At 36.6% G+C, this 12,092-nt stretch overlaps 2 protein-coding genes across 5 annotated transcripts in view; both read left to right on the top strand.

The window, feature by feature from the left end:
• KPNA1 (karyopherin subunit alpha 1) overlaps nt 1-12,092 on the top strand; it is a 310,494-nt gene that overhangs the window by 28,320 nt on the left and 270,082 nt on the right. The gene's annotated exons all lie outside the window — the stretch shown is intronic.
• HSPBAP1 (HSPB1 associated protein 1) overlaps nt 1-12,092 on the top strand; it is a 48,360-nt gene that overhangs the window by 10,147 nt on the left and 26,121 nt on the right. For all 4 annotated transcript variants that reach the window (XM_055259298.2, XM_055259299.1, XM_055259300.2 and 1 more), the window contains 2 exons: nt 2,420-2,605; nt 11,417-11,598. In XM_055259298.2, coding sequence (XP_055115273.1) covers nt 2,420-2,605; nt 11,417-11,598 — 368 coding nt within the window. The remainder of the gene's footprint in view (nt 1-2,419; nt 2,606-11,416; nt 11,599-12,092) is intronic.

The raw sequence follows: 12,092 nt of genomic DNA, 5'->3' as shown, positions 1-12,092 counted from the left end.
GTCAAAGTTGCCCTCCCTGTACCAGGAACAAGGAAGACATTCTTATAACCAAAGATGGGTAATAAGGCTGAGAGAAATCTGTACAAACAAACCTTGCTAAACCAACCCTTGTCTTCCCAGTCACTTTTCCACAATTAACTGCACTCACCCAGCTTCTTTGTCTTGTCACATTTTCTAAATTTACTCTTTGTCCAACCTACTATATAGATGTTAAGCTCTGACTGCTTCTTTCGGTCTTCATTTTTCTTGTGAGAGCTCCCATGTACATGTAAAAAATACTGAATAATGTTTGTATGCTTTTCTCTGTTAACCTGTTTTACATCAGTCACAGCTAGAGACTTTAAGAGGGTAGAGGAGAAATTTGACGTTCCAAACAAGTAGTCTACAGCAAAACCTTAAAAACATATAATAAAAAAATGTGGATGTTCATTTTCATACACACAGAATCCAGGCACATCAAGACCAGGAAGATTTGGTGCACTGCAATATAGGTAATCTTGTACTTAGATTCATAGGCCTGTATGGAAGGATGAAGAACTTGAATGCAAAGTTGCTGTACATGTCAAAAGTGAAAAACACAACAAAAAGCAACCATGTCAAGGAAAAACAGAAAATTGTATTCTTGGTTACATAATGTTATCCTTTACAAGGCTCTTTACCATGTAAAGGTCACCTGAAGATAAACCAGGGGCTGCTTTTCAGTGAGACCAAGGGTGCCTTCTCTTTGTCACTGCACGCACTCCCTGAGTCTTCTGCCTTTCCCTTCTAAGCATCCACGTTGCCCTCCTCATTTAGAATGATGGCTGTGTAGAAGGTAACAGATTGTTCTCAAAATGTCAGCTGCCAAGGGCTTAGAGCCTGCTGACTTTCACTGAGGGCTTAAGAAGGGATTCCAAGTTTTTGCCCTTGTCTGAGAAAGGAGGCCAAACTGATTTAAGTTTTCAGTTTCTTTAAAAACAAGCCTTACCTTTAGACAAACACAAATTACTCAAGTTCTTTGATGATTCCTTCCCTATCCCTCTTCCTTTTATCATAGAGAAGAAGGTTGGGTGATAGAAGAATTTGGGTTATTTATGAATTTTTCTTGATTTTTGAATTAAGTGTAATTACAGATAAAGTAACTAAAATAGAGGGTTAGCTGATTGTTCTTGAGAATCATAAATATATGTTTTGAGAGTCAGAGAGTATAAAGCGTTTTTTAAACCTCCCCAAAAACTTGCCATCTTAAGATGTCTTTAAAAGAGAAACTTGCTTGTTCTTTTATTAAAAAAATACGAATCTTTACTGTCCTATCCAAGATTAATATTTTATGATTCTGTGAAATTTATTTAAATAGTAAGTTCCAGTGTTGGTTTGTACAGCTCTTCTGTACTGTTTATAGATGCAGTTGAAACCAAGGATCAATATTGATTGCCATCTAAGTACATCTTTTATCCTTTTAAAATTGCAATAAAAATAATATTTCCCCTCCCAGGTTGACTGCTATATTGACTCAGTAGTCTTTCTGGCATTAACCTGTGACATAACAAGTAGAATTGTGGCTGACTCCAGCAACTCTAGTTGTTCGAGAGTAGTTCCCGTCAGCATTTCTTACATAATCCTCTACTTAGGAGGTAGTATTTTCCAAAAAATCATATCTTTTAAAATTTGAAGATGTAGTTGGAAAGCCTTTTTTAACACTAAAGTTTCATTTTTGACATCGAATATTGTAAATATCTACCAAAATTTAAACACTTAAATTTTAGTATGAGAAAAATCATTTAAGAATTAGGTCTTTTCACCTGCCCTCATGTGTTTATCATAGCATTATTCATAATAGCAAAGAGATGGAATCTGCCTAGGTGCCCACTAATGGTGAATTGGATAAAGAAAATATGGTGTGTATATATATGCCATGGAATACTACGCAGCCATAAAAAAGAATGAAATTTCCCTTGCAGCAACATGGATGCAGATGGAAGCCATTATCCTAAATTAATGCAGAAACAGCCAAATACCACAAGTTCTCACTTATAAGTGGGAGCTAAACATCAAGTACACACAGACATAAAGATGGGAACAATAAACACTGGGAACTTCAAAAGAGGGGAGGGAGGGAGAGGAGCAAGGGTTAAAAAACTACCTATTGAATACTGTGCTCACTATTTGGGTGATAGGTTCAATAGAACCCCAAACCTTGGCATTGCACAATATACCCATGTAACAAACCTGCACATATACCCCTGGATCTAAAAAAAGAAAAGAATTAGGTCTTTTGAGGGCACATATGTATGTAAACAGCAGTAAATGAAGTATACATCATTGTAATTGTAGAGAATGATTTGCCATGATAAAAACAATATTGGCTATTTTTTTCTCCATATTGTATGAAAAAACTTGATAGTTTTCTATCTATTGCTCTATTCATTTCTCTTTCTAGGTAAACATGTCAAACCTTTTATGCCAGAGAAAGCAAAAGAAATTATCATGTCTTTACAACAACCTGCAATCTTCTGTAACATGGTGTTTGATTGGCCAGCACGACACTGGAATGCTAAATACCTTTCAGAGGTCCTTCATGGCAAGCGGATACGATTCAGAATGGGGATGAAAAGCATGAGCACAGGTATGACTATAGGTAATCACCATCATAATGTCTCTTCAGGAACATCCCTGCATTCCCAGCAGTGGCCTCCTGATCTCTTGAGAATCCTTTCTTTCTGATCCTTTTTTTGATCATTCACTGCACATATAGGAACGTTTTATTGGAAGATTTGGAAAACATTTTGGCTTAAGTGTTTTTTATTTTTGTCTGACAAAACAGTCTATAGTTTATAACCCCATACAAAATGTATTTGTTCATGTATCTTATATGTATATTGCTAGACATTATTGTGGTTCATTAAATGTTAGACACTTAATAAATATTTGTTAATGTGCTCTTATTTATATTCCTGTTAGACCAATACTAATCTAATAGTTTCATCCACTTTTTCCTCAAGTAGAATGTGTCATTTTATTTGTGGCTTCAGGCACTATTTATAGTTGTATAATTACTTGGTTGTAATTTTATCCCTCTGCTTTATTGACTGATGGACCTGTTTTGCATTGCACAAACATGAAACATATGTAAAGCTCGCTCTTTTATTCTCTTAAGCAAATAGATTTTGCCTTGTCTTTTCTGAAGACATAACATTTTGATTTGTTTGCCCTATTTTCAGATAAAGCAATTACCATTAACTCTAAAATTTAGGTAATTTACCATTAACTCTAAAACTACTGTTTCTAATCTAAGACAGTCTATAATCATTTTTCTGGTGTTTAACTTGTATTTCAATATGGGTAAGTTTGGTAGTCTAGAATTTCAGTTTTTAAGCATTGAGGTAAAGTGGCTTATTAATATCTATTAATAGCTCAGGAGAACTAGAAAAGTCCCCAGCTTCCCTTCCTGCTGCTCCAAGCTGCTTTCTCTCATTTCGACCTTGTAGTATAGCTGACAGAATTATTTAGTTTTTGGTGTCTGGAACCCCTTTGTACTCCTGTGACAGATGTAGCATGTTGAATATACCTGGAACTCTTGTCATCTCATTATAATCAGAGACCAAACTGTTTAAAATTCAATCTTAGACCAGCAGCAATAACATAAAAATCAAATTGTGCCTTTTCCTTCTTGATTTTAGTCAAAGAAATCTGCCTCTCATTGAAGTGTCTGTTAGACACTAATTTGGAGAAAAATAGAAATAGTAATTTTTTCACATTCTAGTTAGACTCCAAGTACAATACTACCAATAGCTAACATTTATTTAAAGTTATTGTTTCAGGCACAGTCATGAATACTTTGCACATACAGTATTAGCTTTCTTAATCTTTCTAAAACGTTAGTACAGAGCTGCCGTTATCCCATTTTATAGATAAGACACAGTAATTTGACATTTTCAAGTTAATACTTAAGCACACAAAAAAGGAAAATAACTCTCTGAGGTGGTGAGAAATGACTGAGCTTTTAGTAAAGACAATGTGCTTTTTTATTAAATAAAATCCACATAACATAAAATTTAGCATTTTAGCCATTTAAAAGTATGCAATTCATTGGCTGTTAGTATATTCACGATATTGTACAACCATCACTACTATCTAATTCTAGAATGTTGCTAGTATCCCATAAAGAAGCCCAGTACCCCTTAAGCCATCATTTTCCATTCTGCCTTACCCCAGGCCCTGGCAACCACTGATTTACTTTGTGTCTATGAATTTGACTACTTAGAATATATCATATAAGTGGAATCATTTAATATTGGCCTTTTTGTCCCTGGCATCTTTCATTTAGTGTGTTTTCAAGGTTCATCCATGTTGTAATATGTATCAGTACTTCAGTTGTTTTTATTGCCAAATAATATTCTGTTGTACGAATATGTACATTTTATCTGTTCATCAGTTGATGGACATTTGAGTCATTCCATTTTTTGGCTATTACAAATAATGCTACTATGAACATTCATCTACAAATTTTTGTGTGGACATGTATTTTCATTTCTCTTGGAGTAGAATTGCTGGGTCATACAGTAATTCTGTGTTTAACATTTTGAGAAACCGTTTTCCAAAGCAGCTGCACCATTTTATATTCTCACCTTCAATGTATGAGAGTTCCAGTTTTTTCCACATCCTTGCCAACACTCCATTTTAAAAATTACAGCTATTCTAGGCCGGACACAGTGGCTCATGCCTGTAATCCCAACACTTTGGGAGGCCGAGGTGGGCAGATCACGAGGTCAGGAGTTTGAGACCAGCCTGGCCAACATGGTGAAACCCCATCTCTACTACAAGTACAAAAAAAAAAAAAAAAGAAAAAAAATTATGACTATTCTAGTGTATGGGAAGTATTATTATAGTTTTGATTTGTGTTTCCCTAATGACTAATAATGCTGAGCATCTTTTTATGTGTGTATTGGCCATTTGTATATCTTCTTTGGAAAAATGTCTATTCAAATCCTTTGCCCATTTTCTAATTGTTTTTGTCTTTTTATTATTGAGTTATAAAAAAAGAGTTCTTTATATATTCTGGATACTACCCTTATTAAGTATATGACTTGCAAATGTCCCACTACCCAGAGATAATCACTAGTTATATTTTGAGGTATGCCCATGTAGGCCTTTTTGTATTTTAAAAATAAAGTTACATTAATTTTCACAGCTTGCTTTTTTTTTTCCTTTACTCTGAGCAGCTTCTCTTGAGATTGTATGATTTTTCAATGGCTACCTAATATTTCATTGTTTGGTAGTATCATAATTTATTTTAAAGTTTTGATGATAGATTGCTTACAAGTTTTAAATTTTAAAAAGACTGTAATGAACATCTTTGCAAACAAATGTTGTCAAAGTTTCTGATTACTTCCTTAGGATTGATACCTAGAAGGAGAGTTACTGGATCAAAGGATATGAGCATTATCATCAGTAGCAGAACTATCTGTGAAGCTTCTTACGCCAGAAGCTCTGAGTCATTCTGATTGCCTGTCTTGAGTGGTGTCTTGTGACTCAGTGACTTACATCCTAAATATCTAGCATCTGCCTGCTTCTGTCTGTCTCCACAGCCATCCTCTAGTGGGCGTTACCCTGCTCACTCTCTCTCACCTCCATAGTTGCGTGGCCTCATCCCAGTCTCTCTGCACCCCTTGCCCTCCCTTCCCACACCATTCCTCATACTGAAGCCAGAGACGACTTTTAGGAAAACAAATCTAATCTTATTTCTCTGCTTAAAACACTTTAAATGGCTTCCAGTTATGCTTAGGCTAAAAACCAAAATGTCCATTGTGGTGTGGAAGACCCAGCATCATTTCTTTCCCTGAGCTCAGGCCAGACAAGCATTTTTCAGTTTCTGTATTTCCAGGGCTTTGTTTCTTCCTACTTCAGGGCCTTTGCATGTGTATGTAGTTCCCTGTGTCTAGCCTCTCTTTTCTCACTTCCCTTTCCCCCAACTTTACCTAATTAATTCATCTACTTCTGTCAGATCTTAGCTTAAATGTCATTTTTCCTGACCAAATCTATCCTTCCCCATACCCCAAATCAGGTGTGACTATTCAATTACCTCAGAACACTTTGTATTTCTTATTAACACTTAGCACAGTTGTAATCACATGGTTGTATAATTACCTATTTAAAGCCTTTTCCCCTCAAGGTCACTTCTGTGAGGGCAAGGGCCACATCTCATCATGGGCTGAGCACCTAATGGACATTCAATTTGTGAAGTGAAAGCATGAAAGGCTTTGAAACATACGGCTAAGGGCTTTGCACGAAGGTGGTTTCTATTTACATTCTTTTCAGAACATGTGAGGGTTCCTGTTTTGCTACTCCTTGGCCAAAACTGAAATTTATCTTAAAAATCTTTCAGGCTGAGCATGGTGGCTCATGCCTGTAATCCCAGCGCTTTGGGAGGCTGGAGCAGGAGGATTGCTTGAGCCCAGGAGTTCAAGACCAGCCTGGGCAACATAGCAAAACCTTGTCTCTACAAAAAGTACAAAAAAATTATCTGGGCATGGTGGCGTGCACCTGTTGTCCCAGCTACCCAGGAGGTTGAGATGGGAGGATCACCTGAGCCTGGGAGGTCGAGGCTGCAGTCAGCCGTGATCAGGCTACTGCACTCAAGCCTGGGAGACAGAGCGAGGCCCTGTTACGTGAAAAATGTTATCTCATTATTTTAATTAATATTTATTTGGCCGGGCACAGTGGCTCATGCCTGTAATCCTAGCACTTTGGGAGGCCGAGGTGGGCGGATTACCTGAGCTCAGGAGTTCGAGACCAGCCTGGGCACATGGCAAAACCCCGTCTCTACTAAAAATACAAAAAATTAGCTGGCGTGGTGGTGCACACCTGTAATCCCAGCTATTTGGGAGGCGAGGCATGAGAATCGCTTGAACCCCAGAGGCAGAGGTTGCAGTGAGCCAAGATAGTGCCACTGCACTCCAGCCTGGGCCACAGAGTGAGACTCTGTCTCAAAAAAAAAAAAAAAAAAACCCAAGAAAAACACATTTATTTGATTGCTGGTGATGTTGAACATATGTTCATGTTTATTAGTAATTTTTATTTTTTCTTGATAATTGGTCTTTGACTATTTCCTTATTGGGATTTTAGGGTTTAAAAATTTTTTTGAATTCTTCGTATATATCATGAAGATTGTGGCATGGCACAGTGACTCACACCTAAAATCCCAGCCCTGTAGGAGGCCTAGACAGAAGCATCACTTGAGACTGGGAGTTCCAGAACAGCCTGGGCGACATAGCAAGATCCTGTCTCTACAAAAAAAATTTTTTAATTAGCCAGGTGTGATGGTGCACACCTGTAGTCTTAGCTACTCAGGAAGCTGAGGCAGGAGGATTGCTTAAGCCCAGCAGTTCAAAGTTCTGACCATGCCACTGCCCTCCAGCCTGGGCAACAGAGTAAGACCCTGCCTCTAGAAATAAAAAAAAAGTAAAACAAATGAAAAAAGAGAAGATTATGTTGTTAACTAATAAGCTTCCTAGTTATTGTTTGCTTTCTCATTTTAGCTTCACAGTTTTATATTTTTATATAATCAAATAATGCTTTATTAACATTTTTATTTTAACTTCAGAAATTCCTTCTTTATCCTGAAAATAGAGAAATATTCTAATAATTTTTTTCTAATTGATTAGTGATTTCTTTTTTACATTTAACTATCCATTTCTTATTTATTTTGGTATATGGTAGTCAATGAATTTTTTTTACACAAATAGCTAAATTTGGAAATTTTATTCCAGTACCATTTACTAAATATTTATTTTTTACCCTACTGACTTTGGAAATCACCTTTATTATATTACTATATTCTTGTATATTCCAGCATCAGTTTTTGGGCCACATATTAAGCTACCAGTTTGGGGGCCAGTAAAACAGTTTTAAAACATGATTTTAGTTCTGGTATGTATTTTAATATTTGAATATATAATTCATCCTCCCTAATTACCCTTTTTTCTTAGGTATTATTGAATTTTGTACATCTAAATAAACTTTAGAGTTACACGAAGTTCTCACTGTAAAGAAATCCTGTTGGGATTTCAAATGAAAATTCATTAAGCTCTATAATTAATTAATCCCATTGTTATAATACTGTATCTTCCCACACAGGAACATGTTATCTTTACTTATCAAGTCTATTTGGCTCTCAGTAAAATGATTTATAGTTTTTATATAGGTCTACAGATTCCTTAAAATATTGTAAATTTGTTATAGCTGTTACGAAGGAAATATTTTTGCCTGTTACAGTTTTCTTACTGGTTGTGATTGGTCATAGAGAAAAGCCATTTGTTTCTGTGCGTTTATATTGTGTGTACCTACTTATTAGTCTAGGTAGTTTTTTGTTGTTTTGTGGGTTTTCTAGTTAGACAGGCATATGATTTTAAAAGTAAGGATAACTTTGTTTCCTCTCTGTTGAGTATATTTCTTATTTCTGTTTTAGGTCTTAGGTCTTGGTTAGAATTTATCTAGAATACTAGAAATAGAAGTGTTAATAATTGGCATTTTTTAATATCATGTGTTCCTTAGTTTATTTTAGGAAGCAGATAGAGAACATCACACAGCATTTTGGATCTGATTTGTTTCCCAAGATACGTGCTCAGTGGCAGTGTTGTATCTCAGTTGGCAGTAAATTTGGCCAGCAGTTGTAGAAATAACCCTGAACATCTGAAAGCAGGAGGATAGAGTGATCAAAAGACCTGTTTAGAGTTTACGCATCACGTATTATTTCTTATTTGTAAAATGATGAAAGTTTAACAAAATGGAGAAATAGTTGTTATCCTGTTGTGCAGAAACTATTTTAGGACCCCTTTTTATAATAATTAAAAGCAAGCTCAGCTTGTACACTACTGCCAAATCCTGACCTCAGTTGAGCTTCTTACCTAGCACTTTACAGTAAGTAGGATGAACATGATAGTTGCCTAGACCACTTCAACGTTAAATGAAAGAATCATGGTAAAATTAGAAAGGAATAATTTCATTGCATAAGACAAACTAAGAATAACAACTGTACTACCCAGAGAGAAATTGTCATTATAAAAAAATCAGGGCAGTACCTTTAATGATGCTACTACCAGGAAAGCGTGAAAAAATTATATCATTATGAAAATGAAAAGATCTGTCATTTCCATTCATTCCATTCATGATAATTTTCCCCTGACAGTAACAGTTCTCATATGTAATTTTTACATTCTTAGATTTAACATTTTTTAATGTGCAGAGCTTGCTGTAACAGAAAATGAAATCTTCTAATGAGGCCAGGTTCTGGGGGCTGCAAATCAGGCTTGCCTGAGATAACTGGCCTCAACAGAAAAGTCCTGCTTAGTCCACCCCAGGGGCAAGTAGCTCATTTAATGGCTTTAGTATTCAGTTGGACTGAATTCTAGGAAGTGAAAACTCCTAAGACAGTATAATATGTTTAGGCTTACAGTGGAGTTACTTAAATCTTTTAGAAATGACTCCTATTTCCCAGAGTCATGCAGCTTTCTTGCCGCATGCACTTTTGTTTGTCAAAATTAAACTTTATGTACTTCTGTGCTTTTGTGGTAAATTTTTGATGAAGTTGATAATTTTTTTGGTTGTTTTTTGTTTTTTTGAGACAGGATCTCACTGTGTCACCCAGGCTGGAGTGCGGTGACACAATCTCTACTCACTGCAGCCTCAACCTTCAGGGCTCAAGTGATCCTCCTGCCTCAGCTGCCCGAGTAGCTGCAACTACAGGCACGTGCTCCCACACCTGGCTAATTTTTTTGTATTTTTTGTAGAGACAGGGTTTCACCGTATTGCCCAGGATGTTCTCAAACTCCTAGGCTCAAGCAATCCTCCCACCTTGGCCTCCCAAAGTGCTGGGATTATAGGCATGTGCCACTACACCTGGCCAATGTTGGTATGTTAAGAGTTTATGTATATTGATTGTTTACTATGTGCCAGGCACTAAGTGCTTTACAAAAATTGTTAAAATTTAAATAGTTCTTGAATATGTACATTTTAATCTTTTAGATAAATGTGCCCTAGTTAAGTTCTCCTGCTTCTCAAAGTGAGGTGACAAGTTAAAGTGGATGAATTAGGATGATTCGTTGACATACACCCTACCTCTATTACCTCTCTGCCATTCTGTGGCTTAGGAAAAAGAAGGGAAAGGAAAAAGATTATTGGATAATTCTAAGCAGTTGCAGGCAAAAACGTAGAGAAAAGATAAAGGCTGTTGAAAGAAGAATGTGAATACTCTTCTCTTCCTGCTACTGATTCAGCTAACTTTTAAAGGGTTCCAAGTAAATATATGAATGGATAAGAAGTACTAGTAATAGTGCCTAACATTGGCTGGGCACAGTGGCTCATGCCTGTAATCCCAGTACTTTGGGAGGCCCAGGTGGGCAGATCACTTGAGGCCAGGAGTTCAAGATCAGCCTGGCCAACATGACGAAACCCCATATCTACTAAAAAATACAAAAATTAGCCAGAGGTGGTGGCTACTAGAGTAGCCTCTAGTCCTAGCTACTTGAGAGGCTGAGGTGGGAGGATCGCTTGAACTTGGTTGGCAGAAGTTGCAGTGAGCCGAGATTGCACCACTGCACTCCAGCCTGTATGATGAGCAAGACCCTGTCTCGAAATAAAAACAAAAAATAAAAAAATAGTGGTGAACATTTATTGAAATCTGCTGTGTCAAGCACTATGCTAACTGATCTACATCACGTTTTGAAAGGATTTCATGTTTTGTAAAGGAAGTCATAATCAGTTTTCTTAAATATGAACTTCCTTGTTAAGTTGCAAAAATAAAATTAATTTCATCATTCTTTTAGAATAGTTTTTGCGTCAATCCAAGACTCCAATCTTGACTCGTTGGAGTCATACCCATAATAACAAGCCACTGTGGACAGATAATACATCTTTTATTGAAGCTTTCCTGATCAACCCTCATCTCTGTGGTCTTTGCCTTTTCTAAGTGTCAGCAGCATAAAATTTTGCATTTAACTGTATAGTGCCTCAAGTTTTTATTTACTAAATCCTCAAGTTTGGATTACTAAATCTAGTCATAGGGTAGTCTTTAATCTTAAGGTTAAAACTGTGCTTTATACTTTTATGTTTAATCCTGAGTATTGTGAATTTTGTAAATGGCACTCATTATGTAACAAGTACAAATTAATTTTTAAATTTTTTAACTAATTTTTTTTGGAGATGGGGTTTTGCTCTGTTGTACAGACTAGTCTCAAATTCCTGGGCTCAAGCCATCTTCCTGCCTCAACCTCCAGAGAAACTAGGATTACAGGCATGCACCACCACACCTGGCTCAAAACAAATTTTTAATTAGTCTTCAAAGTTAATTTTTTGGTTGAAATTATCTTTAGTTTTAAAAAAACAATAATTAGGAAATATGTTCATTATACATTTAAAGTTGCATTCTCTTACATTGCAGTTCCTCAGTTTGAAACGACATGTAATTACGTAGAAGCTACACTTGAAGAGTTTCTGACCTGGAACTGTGACCAGTCTAGTATTTCTGGACCATTTAGAGATTATGACCATTCCAAGTTCTGGGCTTATGCTGACTATAAATATTTTGTCAGTCTATTTGAAGACAAGACAGATCTTTTCCAGGTAAGTCAGAACCTTCCTTCTAATCTTGGTAGGAATTTGTTTGTGAGAAAGGATCACAAATTAGAATCTCCCTGGCACCTTCTCTGCCTTTTTCTCTCATAAGTAATCGCCATGAGTCTTGGGTATTTCACCCACTCAAACCAAAAGATTTGCTGAAGAGAAGTGTACCGTTTGGCTCACACAGATGAGCTGGCTTCCTTGTTTTCCTACTCCTAAACTTCCTACACACCCTCCTTTGCTTTTAAACAGTGCTTGAGTCAGTTTGGAGTACATTAGAAGCATAGATTGTGTATAAAACTTCATTGCCTCCTGACCTCCATTTAAGTTCTTGTCCCATCAGTGAGGCAGATGAAAGCATAAAGCTGATTCTGTGAAGGAGCATTCCTTGGGCTGTGACCAGGCTGCTGCTGTAATTTCTACCTGCTCTAGGGGTTTTGGACAGCTGTTTTCTCTGGCAGTTCATGGCCTGAGGTAGAGAACACTTGGCTCCTAGT

The sequence above is a fragment of the Symphalangus syndactylus genome, chromosome 21 (genome assembly GCF_028878055.3).
Source record: "Symphalangus syndactylus isolate Jambi chromosome 21, NHGRI_mSymSyn1-v2.1_pri, whole genome shotgun sequence".
Lineage (NCBI taxonomy): Eukaryota > Metazoa > Chordata > Mammalia > Primates > Hylobatidae > Symphalangus > Symphalangus syndactylus.
The sequence above is the reverse complement of the archived record's forward strand: the minus strand, read 5'-3'. Positions and strand labels throughout refer to the sequence as shown.